This window comes from Anas acuta, chromosome 5 (assembly GCF_963932015.1).
Source record: "Anas acuta chromosome 5, bAnaAcu1.1, whole genome shotgun sequence".
Classification (NCBI taxonomy): Eukaryota; Metazoa; Chordata; class Aves; order Anseriformes; family Anatidae; genus Anas; species Anas acuta.
Genome location: NC_088983.1, coordinates 49,418,784 through 49,439,972, shown reverse-complemented (window position 1 = coordinate 49,439,972; position 21,189 = coordinate 49,418,784). Strand labels below are relative to the sequence as shown.

Sequence of the window (21,189 nt, the reverse complement as noted above, 5' to 3'; positions counted from 1 at the left end):
CTGTGCATATATACGCACAAGTGCTTTTACAGAAGAACTCCTAACTTCCTGCTATAGATTCTAGTTATTCAGCAATACCTTAGATTCATTAGCCTTTTACACACATTATTACGGGACTGTAAATAAGAACTGGGCCACTGAAGATTGTTTTTGTATAGTTTTGTAAGATTGTTGTTTGCACAATATCTGTCAGCCTGGAAAACTAGTGCATGACAATGCTTACTCCATTAACATAAATACACAAAATCTACTTTGGCTGCAGCTTTTTTTTTTTTTTTTTTTTTTTTTTTTTTTACTGTGACTGGCACGAGCTTTCCAGTTTGCAAGCTCTCTTCACTCATTCTGGTCCTGATGTTACATTTTCTCATCCCACATTTTCAAAAAAAAGTAAGTAGTTGAGGAAAAAAAAAAAATACTTATCGGCTTTATTACAGAAATGGAATGGAAAAGTAGGAGACCACAATGGTAGACTGTTGTCCAGCTGATATGGAAAGTTAAATTTCCAGATAATTCCCTCAGAGGAGAAAAAAGAAAAGAGGCACTTCATACTTCTACTATTTCACATGTCTTTTATTAGCAGGAACACTGAGTTTTGAAGTCTTGTAGTTCCTGTAATCATATTAGTTATTTTAACATACTGCTTTTATATTTATCTCTCTGTCTTTATCTTGCTTCTTATGCCATCCTCCTTCATGCTCATGGGGGACTGCAGAGTACTTTACATCAGCCAGTACTTGTCTGCTACCTCGCTTACACAGATCAGCCGTTCAGCTGTCTCTGGACACATTCACTTACAGCAGAGGCTCGTCACATCTCCAGAACTGCACACAAACAACGCCTGAAGGTCGCAGCCACCTAAGCCTCCTGTTAGCACCATGAGCTATGTCACAGCCACTCCACACCTCCTGAAGTGGCGGGTATGGGTTTGAAGAACTACAGAGCACAAGCCCAGCTCTAATACTTACTTCTGCATCGTGCCCAGCTCTAATACTTACTTCTGCATCGTGTCAGACTCTTAAGATAAAATCCTCATAAGCGTCACAGTGATTTTCATTCTGAAGTTCCATTTTTAAAAGTGACAGATTGCTAAATCACTTACCTGTAAGTATCAATTATTTGTTATCCATCTTTTCCAAAATGTGATGAGCTTCAATACGACACACGTCACAACTAATTAGCTCACGCTATTATAAGCTGTTAGCTAGCAAGAGAGAATCTCAATCTATCAGAAACCACCCATGGAAACCCCTTGAAGCTAGAAGTGCACCTGGCTAGCAGCAAGAGACTGCAGCAGGTGAGATGATGGGGAGTCCAAGAAGGTGCCGAAGGCATGCACTGCTGGATCTTACTCCTAGGGATCCAAAGGTGTCTCTTGAAAGTCTCTCTCCTCCTCTTTCTCTGAGGCATTACCCTTAGTTAACACCAAGCTTTAGCTGATGCCTTATGAGTAGCTTTGTGGTGACCACTGATATATTAAACACCACCAAGTCAGTAGCCTTTACAGATGGGTAGGATTAAACCTACTCTAGACTCTTGGCCTGCTGCTGCATTTCTAGGAGATCTCGGCTGGTTTGGACAATCCCTAGAGCTTACTGATCTTAATTCCGAACTGGGCAGACATTTCTTATTAACAAAACGCTGCAGCTCATTCTCCAGTGCACTGAGCTCTGCTCGTTGAGCCTAAAGCCTGGTATTTAAAAGGATAGCAGCCAGAGTTATTTTGTGCCCTTTGTTCCTTTACATGAAAGCCATTCATCAGGCTGACTCTGCTGAGTGGCTAAACCCCAAGCAAAACAACTGCAGCTGTAATAATTGTAGGATGGTAATAAGCAGCCATTAAAGAGCTTATAGAGATCGCAGAACCCACTGTTCTCCACAAGACCTTTTCTCTCCATCTTTTAAAGCAGCTAGTAGATCTGCTAACTTATTCTTAGCGCTGTGGATGTCATGAATGTGACTGCTCTCACAGCAAAGCGTAAGGAGAGGTGAGGACAAACACATAAATCCAGACTGTCACCAGAAATATTTGGGTCAAGAGCAATGACCCTTTATTAGTAAATTCAATCCATCTCGCCATTTTAATTTTGAGACTTACACAGGGAAAAACACGAGTACATAATGTGCCTTAATGTAATTCCAGTGTGTAATCTTCCCATAGAAGAGATTTGAAGCATGCTCCTAATCTCAAGGGTAAACCCCATGAAACTTTTTTTTTTTTTTTAAAGCAGTGAGAAGCACAAATCATCTAAAGGACCTCTTCTGAAACCTACCCTGCATCAGCAAGAGGGCAGGACAAGGAGTTTGACCATGCCAACCTGAGACTTCCACACACATGACATGTGTTTTATGCTGGTACAGTTCTCTCTCAGTCCTCCTCCTTCCTACTGCTGCCTGCATTGGGCTTGCACAACCACAGAGCACCTTCATCAGTTATGACTTCAGTTTCAGCAGGCTTTTTGAAGAGGAAAAAAGCCTTCCATCCCTCTGACATCATTTAGCTTTTAACACCCACAGTTCTTCATAAACTACCTCTTGTTGAAGCTGAATGTAATTAAGTCAGTCAACATACATCTGAAGTGCCGGTCTGAAGATGAAAACTGCACAAACCTGCCTTTGTTCTGCAAGATTTTTGGTTTTCCAACTGAAAAGGTTTCAGAGCCCAGGAAAAGATCCAGCACATAATCTAGGAAACTCGGGCTGTTAATTGCAGAGTGTGGGTTTCCTTCAGCATTCTTACAAAAAGACTTTTTCTGTCTTATCCACAACTGTGTGCAATTGTTTGTTATGAACACTTCCCTGCAGAGACTCCATTCCTGGACACGCTGAGCAGTGAAACCCGTTGGAAGCGAACACCAGAGGGAGCAGTAAACATTTGTCTGGTAGGTGGGTTTTAAATTGGAGTCGCAACAAAAACGCATGGGAAACCTTTGGGAAACTAAAAAACAGTTACTGGTGCCTGTATTTCCAAATTGCACTGTACTGCTAACCCAGCCTAACTCCCCACCAATGCAAGGTCAGTGAAGAGCAAGAGTGCAGACAGAAACAGGTACAAATGATGCAAGCGTCGTTGTGCCGCACCTCCCACCCCCTCACTCCTGACAACACCAAAAGATTCATTAAGTCTTCTGAGACTGTAAGACATTTATATAAAATGTTGTGTGCGTTTAGATAGATTACATGGAACTGAAAATATACCCAATATAGAGAAGATAGACGGAGTGGAGTGTGAAAATATACTGTGTTTATATATAAACACACAACTCAAACTCTACAGGGATAAAGCAAGAACACGGTTAAGAGACATACAAGAGAAGAAGAAATAAAGGATTGATATGCCAGCATCCCAGCAATGAACAAGTAACTACAGTGCTACCTCAAGTATTATTCTGCCAAAGATTTAAAAATGCTTGCAAGGGCAATGGAAGTATGGCTACGATCACAAAAACACAAATAGGTCAAGAAAACACTCCTGCTACACACTGCTCAAAGAAGTTCCCCCAGAAAACACTTCTTTTTTAAGGAAGAAGAATCTGTCTGAAGAAGAATGTGTTTTGCAATCAGGTGAGACAAGGCGGACCCTCAGCAGAAGCTCACTTGGCAGGTGGCCTCAACACCTGCCTGGGGAACACTAGTTAACATTCCCCGTTTCCATGAAGCACTTCAGTTAATGAAGACATTCTCCCCCACAGAGAAGACCTGCATGTAAAGACTCTCAACTGTCTGAAGGACAACCAGAGTAAGATCTGCTGCTGCTGAACTGCTGGCGACAAACTGAGCCTTTTCCTCCTGCAGTCCCAGGTGTTCCTGCATGGGCCAGCTCCCAGCAGCTTGCACAGGTCAGGCTGTTGGCAGCAGTCTCACAAGCACCAGTGATGCCCTAGTGCTCTGCCATCTCTCAGAACAAAGCCTTTATGGTTGATGCAAGAAACAGCGGCAACTGGAAACAGAAATGCATGAGATATGTAAGTTCCTAACACAAGAAACCGCTGCCCCGAGGCTGCCCTTGTGTGAGACCTTTTTCTAGCCCCAAAGCCTTCAGCCCTCGGACTAAGACAGCTGGTCACTGCATTCACTGTGCACCACGACTTGCTCGCAGCTGAACACACCGACGTGGCTTGTAAGAAATGGCTTTTGGAAGAGCGATGAAGGAAAATCTAGACTTCTGGGTGTTTGGTACCTCTCATTCTGGCTGCTGTCATGCCAGGCACTTAGCACGGATGATGTGCCATGCTCTGAATCTGCACCATCTGCTGCTCGTTAGCTGACAAAGGCAGCAACATGCCATCTCTCCACTAGCTGTTGCTCATTAGCTGACAAAAGCCGTTTTCAGTGATTGCATTGTTCTTTCCGTAATAGTCTAATACAAAGGAGTACAAAAGAGCAAAGAAAGGAGGAAACAAAGATGACAGAGTACATTAGGAGCTGAACTAAGAACAGTATTGTACTCCCCAATCTCCCAGAGAAAACCCTCCCAGCAGCGGGATGGAGGCCTCGCCCCGCAGGAACATCGGACAGCATTACAGATACTCTGTTCACCTCAAAATGCTTCGAAATGTCCAAAAATATTTCTAGGCTTTTCCTCTTCAGATTCTCTCAGGTGTAACTCTGGATCTTCTAGACCTGTGCCAGCGCACGCTCCAGGTGTACGCACGCCTGGGATACAGCCAGAGCAGGATCCAGGCGCTGTGCAGTCAACAACTGCACGCTCCCCAGGGAAGTCTTGTTGGTAAGGGCTCTGCTCCTGTCCAGAGGAGCCTCAGCCACCATTACAGATCACAAACACAGCTACAGAGCACCAGCAGCAGCAACTACAAGCCCACCAGCATTCAGAGGAGAACTGCACGAGCAGTATGCGAGTTTGCAGGCCAGCCAACAATCCAACGGGTGAGAAGTGGCAGAGCTGGGGGAACGACTTACAAAAAGGTTCTCCATTTTGGGAGATGCTCCGAAGGAAGTTATTTGCACTGCTGAGAACAAGAAATACTTGTGAACATTTACACTGACATGGTCAGTTGCTTTCCAAGCCCAGTTAGTGGCTTGGAGGAAGAGCCAGAGAGATGCTCTGCTTCAAGGAGAGGCATTTCTCATTTACAACAAGTCCCTGTCTCAGCTTCTTCCCTCCCTCTTAAGCCTTTTCTCAACCCTCCTGCCTGGATAAAACTGGATGAAGCTTTTCTGCTGCCAAGTCACCATGGCAGAAGGAAGAGTAAAGATATTCAGCGTGCCAAACAGTGTACAGACAGCTGGCATGGGAAGTGTTAAACTGAGCACAGGTCAGGGCAGAGAGGAAGCCAGGAACATGACAGATGGTACGGGTTCTGGCGAAGGCAGAAGATGAAGAAAAAACCCACAAGCAAAGTGACGTGGTTCACAGAGAAGGTCCTCCACGCAGCAGACAGAAAAAGCACACGTGGAACAGAGGGAAGGGCAGCCACGAGTGGACCAAGCACTGATAACCCTGCTTTTGCAGAACTCCTCCACACCCAGACCAGCATTTTTCACACCAGGGCTGCAGAAAACAAAAAGCAGAACCGCAGAGTTGTAAGTTTTCATCTCCGAAGGGCAGCAAATGGAACGAAATGGCACAGTAATGGAACTCATCAGATGGTGCTGGGCACCCGTGTTCAACCATACAGCAACCCAAAAGGGAGGGAAGGACGTCGCACTTGGCAGCACACGTGTGAAACTGCCTCCGTGGGCACGCCAAAACACAGCTCACTTCAGAGATATCAGCCTGCAGGACCGTCTGAATCCAGCAAGCAAGCTCCTATTCACACACAAACACTTTAAAGCAGGGTTAAAGCCTTTAAATGTGAAGCAGTTAGTCGATGAGGAATCACAGACAAAGCAGCTTAAAGCACGGCTCAGGGTAGTAACACACTGGGAACTCAGCCATCTCGTGCTGCTAATGCAACTCCTACGGCTTTGTCTCCACTATCAACAGCTCGGCTGATGCAAAGCAACATCTCAGCGGAAAACAAAGGGCTCTGCTTCTGCCGCAAGGTACGCAGTAGTAAGCAGAGCCCTATCCTGGTAGGAGGAAGGTAACAAAGCCTAGCCTAAAACAATTAAAATGAAATAAAGCTGTTCTACCTACACACAAACACACACGTCCCTCAAGCCTTGCGATCCTAGAACAGCACTTTCAGGCACGGCTGCCCTCTCCTAAGCAACTTGGCACTGCTAACCACTGCTGCTGGTGCAGCGACACAGCCAGACGTGACACACTCACATCTTGAGTGCCAAGCTCCTCAATTTCCCACTGCTGCTTCTGCAGCCCAGAGGATCAGTTCTTAGGCTCCTACACCCTCTCTCTCCCCAATGCTACGGACCTGCACATTAACCACACTGCTTATCTTTAGAAGTTGCTTGCTTCAGCTTCAATCACTGTGAAGTGATCATATATTAAAGAAAGAAAAAAATCTTAGTAGGGATACACAAACTCTGGAGCAGGATTCCAGTGAGGCTGTGGACTCTCCATCCTTGGAGATGCTCAGCCCTTGAGCAGACAAGGCTCTAGGAGACTGATCCATCCACACTAGTCCTGCTTTGAGCAGGCAGCTGGACCAAAAGACCTCCAGAAACCTTTCCAGCCTCAATTCATCCATGAGCCTCTCTTTACAGATTGGCACAGGTTGGAGAGAGGGAGAAGTGATTTTTCATCCACCACCGTTCCCAAACAAAATGCCTTTCAGTGCTTAGCTCTGACCTAGAAACTCTCTACCACCACTTTTGAGTTGTTGAAGCTGATGCAAATTTCCATCACCATGTAAGAGACTGGTTGGTGACAGCTATAGGAGTATCTCAGAAGAGCTGGCCCATTTTCAAAATTCATCATAAAAGCCGCACAAACTTTTTTTGTGGCACCCACTATACCCACTTATACAAGAGACTGAATTGGCCCTCTTAGGCTATTAGCAAGTCTAGAGGTCTAGGTGTTTAGTGGGATTCAAAATGGGCTATTTCCCGGGTTAGAAGGATCATCCATCCTTGAGACAGAAAATCAGCCTCCTGAACTCAGACATAAGCCAACAACTAGCACCACGAAACCTTTCCAGCCTCCTCCATAACTACGTAATTCTGCCTCCCAGGGACAGCTCTTGCCCCTTTGCCACACCTGCCAATGAAGGGGACCCTGGTGACGAGATCATTTCTCTTGTGAACCTTGTGGTCACTGACATGGTCCTAAACAGGAAAGCAAACACACACACCCCATGCCTCTGGGGAGGCACTCAGTGTAGCACCCCACAAACAGGGACTGTTAAAAGCTGCCTAGTACAACAGAGAGGAAGGAGATGCAAAACAGGCAGCTTGAAGCTCTCTGGATGCATTACAGAGCCTTGTTTGCATGAATATTAATTTCTTGCTTGGAGATTCAAATGAGCAGTATTTCCATTCTGTTTTGGCTTATCTGACCTGTTAACAGCAAGCCAGCACAGGATATGAATCCCTTGCTCTCCGTTGTCTCTTTTCCATGCTAATTTTACATTTATGAAGGTGATCAGTTAGAGCAGATAGATGTATGTGAAGAAGAAAGAGCAGCCTAATTACCTCCATTAACTTGGGCATGATCAAAAGGATGCTCGTCCTGAAAACTGTTAGCTAATCGAGTGGGTTGATGGTCTTTAAATGAAAAACCCAAAGAAGAAAAATTCCGCAGAAATTCATAGTTGCAACATAACCTAGATCAGTAAGGCTTATTTGAGTCTGTCATGACAAGAATAACTTGTAAGAACTGTCATTTTGCAGCTATTTATATTTTATTGTCAGTTACTATGTTCATTATTGCCTGCAATTCACTAGACCCAACTGATTTTGGTAAGAAGGCTTCCGAACAGCGAGTCATGAGGAGTATTTTCCCATTACTGATTCATGAGCAAACGTCCAGCCCAGTCTTCATTAAGAAAATCTTCCTTAAGATTACTGTAAATTTTTATTATGATTTTCTAGTCTAACAAAGAGAAGTGAAATTCCTGCAAGGCAGAGGATGACAATATTCTTAGGAGACAGACAGAAACCTCTGGGTTTGCATCCTACGAATACAGAGAAGTGCCTTCATTCAGCTCGTTTTAAGCAGCACACCAAAAGCCATGCCAGCAGCATATTCAACAGCTAGGTAATAAGGAACCTGCAAGTCACGCAGCTGCTGTCATCAGAACATCTGACCGAAAGGTGCACGTTGAACTCTGGACATTTTTTATTCTTGTCAAAGCTCCCCCTAATAACAATTCTGCTAGGGTTTAAAAAGATAGGCACAACTGATCAATCCTTACAACAACAATAAATTAACCTGTCTTCAATGTTGCAACACAGGTCTGATGCTTTAGAAAGACTACAAAGGATCAGATATTTTATACAGATACTTTTAATGCCTTAGAAGCAGAAAAAAGCACAGTGGTTTAAAGCAGGACTATGTATGTGGATTTCCACAGCATGGTTATTAAAGAGTCCTTATTTTGAAAGGGACGGAAAATTGGAATTAAAGGTGAGGCATCAAATTAAAGAAGCAAGCATTTAAACTGAATTTGGAAGAAGCTATTCTTTCTTTATTCTGCTCCACAAGTGAAGCTAACGACGTCCTTGAAGCGTGTTGGCTGAAAGGTAAGGTTCTCAAGGAGGCTTAAGATTAATAAAAACCTCTGTAAAGCACACACGTAAAGGAGCAACATTTGTTAGACAAAAAGCACTAACTTACTTCTCAGACACTTTAGAAGAACATGGCATTTGAGGGTTTTTCCCTCCCAACCAGGTTTCATATCATGATGTTATGCTGCAGCATAATTTTGCTGTCTGCGTATACCGCATAGCCCAGAAAGTTTCATGCTAACTAAATGATGCAGAATACTAACTAAAACTTAATTAGTGCTAACAAAGAGATGAAATCACAAAGCCTTTTTAAGCTCTCTAGAACTGGGAGCACTGTAGGGAGGATTAAAACATGTAAACATTATGAGCCAATTCATTCCCTTTATTTTGCAGAAAGTTACTATTAAGTTTCAAAGGGCGAGGAATTACAATTTGACAGGAATGGAACACAAGTAACAGGATACAGCTAAAATCTGAAACAAAAGGGACTTCTCTTGGTGGTTGCGGAGGTCAATTTAGAGCAGTACACGACGAAGGTCTTTATTATGTAGGCCTTTATGTTGAATCCCTGCAAACACACAGGGCAGCAGTCTTCCACTGGAAGAGCCACAGGTCAAGCCTGTCTCAGTGTATCCATCTGTGAGTAGGGTTTTAGGTACCTGCTACCAAGCACTGAATTAAAATTGGCCAATTTACAGAACCTTAAAGACCAGAAACAATAGGAAGGGCCTTATATCTCCTCAAACGATAAAGAAATTAAGAAACTGGCAGTGACTTCATTGCTTGCTTAAAGTGTACTACCAAACACACCAGTACTGGTACCTAGCCAAGCCCTGTGGTGTCAGGCACACCAAGGTCACAGCAGGGGTCACTTACGGCATTCCTTCTCATCACTGTCATCGAAGCAGTCTGGCAGCCCGTCACACTGCCAGGCCCCCGGGATGCAGCGCCCGTTACTGCACATGAAGTTTCCAGGAATGTTGCATTCATTGGTGAAGTTATTCCCAGGCAACAGCTGGCTCTCTGCAACAACAACAACGAGAAACAGAAACTTTACAGGGCATTCAGAAAAGACAGCAGAAGCAGTCATAGAGCAAGATGTTGATCAGCAGTAGAACAAACTTCAGGCAAACAATCTTGACGCCGGTTATCTTGTTTCATCACCCTATCAGCATCCTAAATACAGTACTTGGTAGCACTTCATTCCTTAAATCGTGATTTCACCGGTTCTCCAGTCACACTCTGCATTTTACTGATTTCTTTCTTGCTATTTTCCTCCTGGGTACGTATGTTTAGCCTTCTGCATATCCTCAGGTCAAAGTGGCTTGCTAAAAAAGCTCTCTAATTCCTCAGTAAAACAGATGAGGCTACAAGACATCAGCTCCACACTCCCGTGCTTCTGTCAGATGGGCATTTAGCTTGCAGAATTACTTGGTGTTTTTTGTTGCTGTTGTTACCCAAGGGCTAGGAGCTACGTAGCACATTGACTAATTCATACCAGCTTTCCAATTAAGTTTCGAACATGGGGCTGTTGGTCAAAGTCAGAACTGAGCTTCTTGGTCTTAGCCTAATGCCCTGCTACACATCTGTCCACAGGCAAGTAAGGCAACTGGCACATTGGAGAGGCTGCCAAGTAGAGAGGGGATAGCAGGAGGATGCAAGAGATAAAGAGAATAGATTTGCCTTTAATGTTGTAACAGCTCCAGCCAGTAATTTCCATCTACCGTGCCTCCAAATTTGGTTGTTTTGGGAACACAGCTTACAGAAACATAAACCTCAGGGAAGGAAGTTAATGGCACAAATATTTTAATAAGGCAAAGAGATTCATCCACAGGGCCAAAATGCAGGCTGGGCTCGGAGATTGTGCAAGAGGACTGACACTCCCAACACAACTGCAGCACGAATGGCACTGCAAGGCATCGATCTGGAGGGAAGCAGCAAGACAAGGCAGAGGGTGAGAGAAAGGTCCTTCTCCCACCTTCCTCTGCCATAGCCCAGGCTAGTCCTAGGCAGTGTGCTCCAAGCACACATACCACCAAAAACCAGAGATAAAACCCTTCCTGGCAGCTCACGGCTGCTGGCCCCACCACGTTCAGGGAAGAGCCTCTCCTAGCTCAGTCCTGCAGCTCAGAGGGGAAGGGGTTTGGTGCAGACGGTACCTGGAGAAATGTGCTGCCAAAGCAGCGTGCCCCTGAGCACGAGGCTCTCCTGAAGCTCCGGACCCAGGCAGGTGGAGACGGCTCCCCCACGGCGTAGTGAAACACTCTGCCCTTAGCACAGGCAACCCTGCTAAGGTTTACATCACCATTTCACAAGATGCATGACAGGAATGCTTCGGAAAGTATTTTTATGCCTATTTCTGCCCCACACAGCGCATTTCCTTTCAAATTTCCTTCCTTGCAAATGCCTGGCTCTCCTGGGATGTTTTAAGACTCTGCCAGCACAGAGCAGACACCTTAATGGAAATTTGCCCCGAGCTGTTGAAAGACAAGGTAATTCAGAAGCGAAGTGGAAACACAGGCTTGCAAGGCAGATGTGGCAACCTTAACCACTGGCCACACACCTCGAGCCATGTGCAATGCTCCTGCTATTAGCACCTTGAAGGAAGAAAGCGACAGCCAGCAAAAAGCAAGCCCAGGCTACGCAGCTGACAATTTCGTGTCTTTTTGCTTTTATCGCTTCCATTCTCTGCATCACTCCTCTTCTGCCCAAGGAAGAGTGGATCTGCTCTGTGCCACGACGCAGAGAGGCTGCTTCTGGGTGAGGACGGGGGAAACTCAGCTCTGGCTCAGCAGCAACACAGCAAGAGCCGTGCCCAGCCCTTCTTCATGCCCCAGTCCCTAAACCAGCAATGAAAAAGGTTTGTCCTTGGCTAGTCCTGCAAGGAAATGCTGATCAGATACAGCACCAACAACCCCTGGGCATCTGCAGCCTTACAGCATCACTGGTAACTGCGTGCTGCAGTTTTACATTCAACCCACAAGCGTGGGGTGGGTTTTTGCTTTTGTTTTCCTCAAACCTGGCCTTGAACTTTCAAATCCTTCTTTGTGTCACTGACCTGTACCTGATAAGTAATCACCCAGCCACAATCACCGCTCTCAAGCAGCTGCACAGAAGGAGAAGTTGTTGGCGTTCCCCAACCTCCCGTTAGCAACCCCCCAGCAGGCTAACACCACGTCTGCCTGCAACCACAGGAACCTCCCCCGGCACTGCACAGCGAGGGCTGCCTTCAGCACATCCAGACACGGGAGAGATCGGGACTTTCCTTGCCATGGAAAGGCACAGCCAATGTGCCACACTCTTAACTTCGTTATAACACGTCCAAGAGCTTCAGGAGTAGAAGCTAAGCTCCTTCCCCACTCTTAAAAAAAAAAAAAAAAAAGCTTTCCTGTCAGTATGGTACCACTGGCAGACTTCTCACGTAGTTGACAAAACAGTGACCATCAGAGCAAGCTTACAAGTTTGCAAATGCTACAGATATAGATTGACAAAACTAGTTTCCAAGCTAAGACTAAACCTCTGCTGTAAACTGAAGGTGTTTCAAGTGCCACAAGCAAACTAAGAATCACTAAGGATTTAGTTCTCTCAAACCCTGAGCACCAGCAGCACCTTCAGGCAATACCATCAGAAGGTGCCATTCTCATTCGTGTGGTTGCTCTTTGCTAGCTTCTTGTCTAATCCTCCTGCCTACAGCTCTCCCCTAACCTGCTCCACTTCCATGTGCAAGCTGCACCTCTCAAACTGAACCCCCTGCTGTCAACACTCCAGTAAGACCTCCTTGGGCAAGCTGCTAGCTAACAACAGATGCCAGGTCTAGACCTGCCCTAGCTAGAAAACCGTCTTCCCCTCTAAGCATCGCGGTATTCCTGAGACAACGTGATAACTGGATGCATTTCCAAAGACTCTAACACCTCCTACACAGAGCAACCAAAGTTCAGCTCCTGGCAGATCTGCTGCTGCGTCTTGCCTGAAAGGCTTTCAGCACGGTCTCTGCATCTCCGTGCTTCTTTAATGAAAAACGTAGACCGAGCCAAACCATTGAAGAATGTTTTAGGTCTCAAAAAGAAGAAGACTCCAACCCAGAAACAATGCCCCAAAAAAGCCATCAATACCTTTAAATAAAGGCTGTACTCCAGCCCTACTGAACTGAAGGGGCATGCCAAGAACAGATACCAATTTTTGTTTAAAATTAAGCTGTTTGTTTATGTTTCCTTTGTTACACGATAAATATATCCTCGAATGTTCTGCTACAGTCAGGATGGAGCACTAACCTTTTTACTAAACAGGAAACAAAAGATACAGGCAGATTAAGTTACTCGCTGACAGCCCTGCGCAGGCTCTGTCGCGGAATGGGAAGGCTGAACTCTGACTCGATCCCATTTCAAAGCACGAGCACTTTCTCTTAAAATGTAACCTTCAGCTGCTGCTGGAATGGAGTCGCAGGTTGCAGACAGAGCAATTTCACAGTCCCAGTCAATGCACCCAGCAACTGGCTACGTGCGTTACTCCCTCTCCAACAAAGGTGGATAAAGCGCTGTCAGAGCGATGGCACACATGGAACCGCTTAAATCCTACAGCTCGTTTTGCTTCCTTTACTTTGGAAGCCTCCCCTATCGGATATAAAAGCCCTCAGGGCCCAGAAGGCAATCCTCCATGTGGCCATCACCTCCCAGCCCGCAGGAATGCGATGCTCCTGCCCACTTGCTGAGTGTACGAGCACGTGGGGAGGAGCAGAGGTACCTGCAGGGAAGGGACAGGATTAGCTCACCTCGTCCCCTCTTCTGGAGGACCGAAGCAGGATTCTGGTGAGGTCTGTAGAGATGTCAGATTCTGTGCAGCCAACTTGCTACGCTGCTCGTTGGCAGGGCAGAAATTCCTTCAATCTGGCAGAGCTGGCTTTCCAATAGCTGACATATTTACCCTGCAGCCTCTCTGACTAATTTTGAATTCAGCCCAAATATGAGCTGCACGGATGTGTTTGGTTAAGTGAAGGAGGAGGGGAAGAAGGGGAAAGAAGTAGTCCATTTTCACTGCAGCACACTGCTCACTTTAAAAAGCATACCATCTGGGCTGAATGAAAAAAAAGGGACTCGTGTTTCACTTTGAAGGGGACTGAGTAAGGAAAGCCAATCTGTTTTAGCAGCCACTTCCAAAAACGCTGGCATCTAAATATTTAATACTTGCTAAACGAGAATCAGAGGAAAAAAATAAATAAATAAAAGGACAAGTCACACTGAACACTTCACACTACATTAACAAAGCAAGTCAAGGATATCTTTCACCAAAAAAAAAAAAAAAAACCACGACACTTTACCTGAAAGCACTCCAAAGAAGTGCACATTACAGAACAGATCGCTGCTGCTAACACTGCTGTGTCTGTATCAGAAAGCGTAATCAGGAAGAACAGGCAGTCATTCTGGCCAAGGAGCTTTTGAGGAAGAAATACAAGACACTCATGGGTTTAGCATCCTCATGAATGATGGCAGTAACTTCAGCCTCTACAGAGAAGATCTGTCACCGAGGATGAAGTGGATGAACTCCACTGCCAAACCCCTGACGTGCCTGCTGTGGGAATCCTCCCTGGATACCTTCAATGGATCTCTGCAAAATTTCCCAAACACGAAGAGATTGATTTTGATCCAGGCTGGCGTGTGACTGTGATGCTGGACGGGCACTTAGGACTACCTGCCTAACACAGGATGCACAGTACGCTCCATACTTGAATGAATTCCTCCTTTCTTCCTGATCGCTCCCTTCCCTGGTGTAAATCCACACCCGGTTTGATGGCAGCGCATCAGCAATCTGTCCTCACTCCACTGAGATCTGCAACATGTTGTGAAAACAACATGAGAAAGAGCCTAGAACAAGTCAGTAGCTGGAATTTGCAACAAGACAACATCAAAAAGACACCTCCAGTACCTGCTCACCAGCAAACAGTGTCACAACTAAAGACGACAGGAGTTACTTGAACTTCCTCTTTTGTGATTAAAACCTCAGTTCATGACTTAACAGTTACGAACCTTTTTAAAAAATGTTATTTTTTAGTTAACATAGGGATATATATTCTGTTGTGGGCTTTTTTGTTATTTTTATTGGAAGAAACTCGAGGTGGTCCTTTGTGGAGCCAGGAGCTGAGCTCAATGATCCCTGTGGGTCTTTCAGCTCGGGATACTCTCTGATTCTAAGATACCTGCAGACTCCAACAGCTGTTTTTATATCTTCCTCAGTCATCTCAGACAGCAAACAAGCAGTGCTAAGTGCCTGGTAGGATATCACAGGACTTGTTTCTTCAGAGACTGCAAAACTATTTACAAATATTTACATTCAGGTCCAGTTGCTTCTGGGGATTTAGGCGGTGAGGACAGATGCATCTTTTCATACTTCTTCGTGTTGATATGAAGCATCTGACTCGCCAAATCCACATCTCCTTTGCAGATGTCTACCAACACAGATGCATCCAGCAAAGAAACTCAAAAGCTGAGCATGAAGAAATTCCACACATTACGTTTCGCATACCAACTTCAGTTTAACACACACACGCACAAACCTCACTGGCTGCAAAGGTGTGTGGTCAGCGAGGGAACACCGGGGGAGTTAAGGGCGACGCGGTGTAACAGCTCAGTGAAACCCAAAGTACTGATGAGTTGTATTTGAGATCATACCGAAATCAGGACTAGTGCAGCTGCCCAAAGTCTGTGACAGGGTTACTCAACCTCTTCTCTACAATTTACCCATTGTTCAAATGAAAACAAGACACTAGCTTTTAAGAGGCACGTTCCATGCTGGATCCATGTACATGGAGCATAAGTGTCCACTAACAGCACCGGCAGATAAGGATACGTACACTAACAAGAACTAAGTTTATTTTTCATCTCTTACATAAACACCTTTGATATCACCCAAACAATTGTTTGCAGCTGCATGTGTGTATCTCACAGATCCCCATAAACGCTTGTCTTCGGCATGATTTGCTTTCCTATGCGCTACTGCAAACATACCTTGCCAGAAGAGAAGAAAACCATCCCCGTGCACGTTCAGGATGGCTTTGAGAAGTAAAGAGTAAGACAAGCTCGTTCTTGCTCTGCTGTGAAACCATTGACAACACCTAAGCCATCTGTCAGGAGTAAAGGACACCTGCCAGTGATTATCTGACAACTCAAATCCCCTTGAACAATTTTAATCCCTATCCTCCCCTATCCTCATTTAAACTGCCTGATGATTACATTGCTTACACAACATCAGAAGTTATGAGGGTTATTTGTAAAGACAGATTGACAGCTCCACTGCAATACAAGCTCTCAAAAATGTTTCTTCGCTGGAGCAGCAGGTAAGTTAGTGATTAATTCGAGGAACTGCTCACCGTTTCGGTTCAGCTTCCCCTCCCTCAGTTTTCCAGCTGTGATCTCTGAGATGCAGTAAGTTCTGCATCCAGCATTTTCAAGACTTAAAAATAGATCAGGCCCAGCCAAAGCAGCAGATGAAAGCAGACTTCTGATGAAAACACCAAACGTTTCCAAGGCAAACCAAAGTCAATGCAAACAGCATTTCTATGGAACGGGTAGCTTTTTTCAATTTATACAGAAATACAGCGCTGAGGAAGTCAGTCTTCTAGTGGATGCCCATCCTTGACCTGCTAATTCCTCACAGCAAGACACCTTTTATTGAACTGGAGGGCAATTAACACATCACCAGCTCCACCATAGGTAATATAACAGGGATATCTCTTTCTAAACATCCTAAGGTACTAGCTGAGGCAATTGGCACATTCCACGTAGCAGGTGGCTGCCATTCAGCACTCAGCCATGTGAAATCCTGAATTAAATATAGCCCTCTAAATCACTCCCTAATAAACAACCACTTGCTTTTTCCTTGCAACACCAAGTGCAGAAAGGGAGCTGAGGTGAACAAGTTTATTTTAATCCTACAGCCTCGGTGGCTGGATCCTATATTTGGGGCACTGGGCATTTCCCTGGAGCCCCCGTATTTGTCTGTCTGCAGTGCAGCTGCTTGAGTACACAGCAGCAATAATGCATCTCCCAGGTCTGTGGGCTCTAGGCACAGCTAGTGTGGTGGAAGAAAAGCAGGCTATCAGCTGCTAGCACAGAGTGAACAAGGACTGCATCCACAGCCCCAAACTAGCACAAGTTTCAACAGAGGAGGAGAGGCAGAACTACTTACTTAGATTACTGAGCTGGGTACACCCTGAAGAAGGAGCATTCCCCAGCAAGATCCCCAGACACGCACCACACCCCCAGAGCAAGATCAATGCTCCAAATTTAGGATTGTTTTGTCTTTCCCAGACTCCTCTCCAGTTCCACCCCGAGTGATTTTAAGCAAGCTGTGAAAACCATGACGGCACAGCAAATTGGCACAGGCACCTACACAGCACCCTCCAATCCAGAGGATGTTAATTGTTGGAAACATTTTCCCTAATTACGTGTTCTTTTTATTTTCAGAAGAGCTGAAAGTCTCTGTTATCTCTGGGCACTTAAACGGAAAGTTAACACAATATAAAATAATAATAATATGAAACACAAAGAATATATTCCACCAGCCATCCTCTTCAGGTTACGGAACACTCAATCTTCTCTTATCATTTCATCTCACCCACAGGTTACCATCCCCTCTCACAAAAGAGCAGATGACGCTCAGTGGCACAAAGGAGATTCCAGCAGTGCAGCTGAACAAAAGCAGGCAGCCCCCCAGTGCACAGAGCAGCCCCCCAGAGACAAGCCCAGGGGGAACCGAGCATCCGAGAGAAGGAAGTTGAGTGCCACCACACCAGCTCCATGCTCCGGTTCATCATCAACCCAACTTTGTATAGCTTGATGGGGAGAGCAGCAAAAACTGTAAACTTTGTGAACACTTCAACATCATCTGTCCTCCCAGAGCCAACGCTGCTGCGTGTTATCTAACTGAACAGATAGGTTGTCTGCAGCGAGCCTGTACTATCTGCTCATCTGGTACTAGTCATCCTGAAACCACAGCCTAAATTACTCTCTTACAGGGCACAGACATAAAGAGAGTGTATAGAGTAAGTAATCCCACTCTTGTTTATGTTCCAAACAACTGGATCTTATCACAGCTTCATATCGAACTCCCCCCATACTATTACAGAAAATCTCAGTTTAGCAGACCTCATGCTCAAGTTCCCAGCCTCCACCATTTGGGAAGTTGGCCCCCACCATTTGACCCACCACAGAGGCTGCAGCCCCCCTTCTGGGCACACCGACAGTGCTCGCAGTCAGGGCAGCCTTACATTCCTCTATCTACAGCAGCTCTTCACGTGGAATCTCCTTCCACCAGTCTCATCTCGCTGCTTTCTCTGCTGATAAGATATGGTGAGTGAAACATACTCATGGTCCACATCCACCTCACGATAAGATTTCCAGGCCGATTCTTTTCTCCTTTCTTCAAGAGCAGGAAGTCAGAGAACTAATCTTGCCTGGCCTACTGATAGGGAGGGGAGAGAAGAAACAGGCTCCTATCAACAGATAAACATCTTAGAGGGGGGAAGAATACTACCACTGAGTCTTAGTTTATTCAAGGATCTTCCTTCCCTAAGAAATTAAATACACGCTTGCCTTTATTTCTCAGACCACCGAGACAACTCCATGCTGTCTGCAAAACACAACAGGACATCAAATTTTAAAATGCTCTCGCAGCACAGGGCCTGAGCAGTCACCCATAAATCAATCCTTTAAATATTCATGCGTGATGAAACCAAACTGCTACGTACAGATCTGTATATAGTCACTTTCTGCTGTTGTGTCTAGGTTCAAGCTACTTGTTCTCCCAGCAAACACAGCCCTCTTTGTTTTACGTTTTCCTTGGCAGCAGAACACTTCCGACAGCATCGCCCAGTGTAAATCATAAGCTTGTGTAAACCGGTAGGGACAGCTGTCAGAGCAGGACAGTAAATCTCATACAACGTGAACACTAAGATTAAGAAAATAGTAAAATACATTGTTCAGTTAAATTATAGGAAGAAAAAAGAAGAAGAACAAAGTTTGAACAGAAATTATATTAGGGATTTTGATGAAGGGCTGCAAAGCCTGGAGGAATCCCATCAGTGCAGTTTGGGTACATGCTTTTGAGACAAGTAGGTGAAGAAACAATTTTCAAACACCACCTTAGCAGGTCTGCAGATCCAGAGAAAAAGTGAACTCAGTGACCAAAATTAACCAAATAGCCTGTAACAACAAACCTGGTGAGTGGGAATTCCATTTAACAACAAGGGCCGAGCTCTTCTCTGCTGTGTTTTCCTAACAATCGGAAGGGGCTAAGTTTAAATTCCCCTCACACAATATTGCATTGTCAATAGAAATAAAATTAGAAAAACAACACACCTACCTAGAACAATTAGGCTTAAGTTTCCCAGTCACAACGTCTGAACCACTATATTCAAAGATCAAAGGTTTTAAATTGCTCTTTGAGACTTACTTCTACAAGGTTGGTTCTCAGTGTTTTTTGCACTACACAGATGCAACAGGTCATAAAATGCTGTTGTTAACCACATTTTCTTGCTTAAAAACATGTATTGAATTACCTGTACTTAGGCACCTTCACAGATGACGATTAGCAAACTCTAGGACGTCCAGCCTTCCTAGCTGAACAGGCTCTGGTAGGTCAGGCTTACACCAGACGTAAGAAAAATCCTATGGCCATTTGGTCTGGAGAAAACAACTTATTTCAGTATTAGTTTATTTCCCCACTTTCAAGTGCTAGCTCAATCTGTGCTGTTGTGCCATGTAACAGTAACTTAAAAGATGCTCCTATGAGAAGTAATGGCAAGGAGGGGGAACAGTTACCTGTGAACCTATACCAGTAAAGGACAGTAACAAAAACAAACAAAACAACTCTTATTACAGATGCTCTAGGAGCATTTCACTACATCGAATGGTTTCAGTGTGCTGTAATTTACAGGCATAAAACGCACTGTAGATCTTCAGTGCTGGTAGCTCATACTGGAAGCACTAGCCCTCTCTACACCCCAGCATATGAAAGCAACGGTGCCTGAATCTGAAATAAGAACATAGGAGAGGAAAGAAAGCAAAAGCAGTAACAAAGGAGAATGCTGATCTATCTGCTCAATCAGAAGGATGCTAGGGAGATATCATTTTGCTGAGCACTCGTAAGAACATTCATTATTTCTGCTCTCCTTTCTCCCAGAGCACCGCACCGATCACACACAGGATCAACCTCTGCAAGTGAAAGCAGTTTAAGTATGAGCTACACATTGTAAGTGGCTCAGAGAAACTGATGACTGGTAAGCAGAAGAATATTTCTCCCACCAAGAAGAACAAAACAACTTGTGCACCTCCAGAGACCTTAGACTCCAAACACAGCAAAGGATGACACGACAGAATGATGCTGGTTAGTGGCAGAAGCACAATGGCAAACCTATCATAGCTGCTGCTTGTACACAGCTGTGCTTAGCTAGCTAAAGGTACATCTCCTCAACAGCTTAAGCTGATCTGAATCAGAGCTCAGTAGCCCATTTTTCCCCATTCCCTGGCTATAAGCTCATCTTCCCTTCTTGATATCCTGTTGCGCAAACTCCTATACAGGTGGCAGCAAGCCTGAATGAAGATATCACAAAAGCCTCTAGTTCTTAGTTCTACATTTTTCAACCCCAAAGACATCACTTAGTCTAATAAAATTGTTTGTCCCTAACAACCGTGCTCCAATTTCTTCTTTAAGCAGCGAGCAGTTTTCAAGAGCAATAATCGTCTTGGCAGCTGCACATCAAAATCTCTTCCCCAGCAAGGCAGACAGCCGCGTGCCAGAAGCAGATGAGCTGTGCTGTGTCCCAGTAAGCCCACAGGTGGAGGAGGCTGGGATCCCACACTGACACCTTACCCAGGCTGGCAGCTATGGGGAGAGGGCACCGTGCCCGGCTCTGAAAGCAAACTCAGTGTAAGCATGAAGTGATTCAAGAGGCAGTCGAGCAAACAAAATGATGAATTTCTGATAATATTCTCCTCTAATTTATTCACTTAGGACTTGACTGCACATCAGTGAAGCACAACTGCATGGGACAATGAGTGGCAGTGATAACAAGGGGAGCTCCGTGGCTGTGGGCTGGCAGGAGAAGGGCCCGCCTCAGGGCACGCCTCAGGGCCCAGCAGCGCAGGAGAGGCCTTGTCCCCGACAGGCCAGGGCGACAAAAACAAAACAGTGACAATGTCCTTAACGAGAAGGAAAAAAGCCCATAGCCTCTCACTCAACAGCACTGAGCTAATTTCCAAGTGTGAGGAGATTGATGACAGATAACCAAGATTTTAATCTGAGTGCAGAGAGAGAGATCTGCGGGCTCCCCTGCCCCAGGAAGGCAACGCGGCTCTTGCTTTGAAGTCCCGGCCTCAGAACAGAAACAAGGAGACCAGAAACCTCTCTCCTGAGGCTGCTAAAAAAGCCTGGAAGAGGAACAAGAATGTTTTTCCAAACAATACGTAGAAACGACTGCTAAAGTTAGGGGACCAGTTAGCAGCAGGCAATCAGAGCTGAGGAAAGGCAACAGTTTGGGAGGAGCAGAGGGACTGCGCTAGGTGCCTGTGGCAGCGCGCTACCTGTGGAGACAGGGCACTGCTGGTCCTGGAA

At 45.2% G+C, this 21,189-nt stretch overlaps 1 protein-coding gene across 5 annotated transcripts in view; it reads right to left on the bottom strand.

Moving 5' to 3' along the window:
• LDLRAD3 (low density lipoprotein receptor class A domain containing 3) overlaps positions 1-21,189 on the bottom strand; it is a 127,286-nt gene that overhangs the window by 67,210 nt on the left and 38,887 nt on the right. For all 5 annotated transcript variants that reach the window (XM_068684675.1, XM_068684676.1, XM_068684672.1 and 2 more), the window contains one exon: positions 9,463-9,609. In XM_068684675.1, coding sequence (XP_068540776.1) covers positions 9,463-9,550 — 88 coding nt within the window. In that variant the 5' untranslated portion in view covers positions 9,551-9,609. The remainder of the gene's footprint in view (positions 1-9,462; positions 9,610-21,189) is intronic.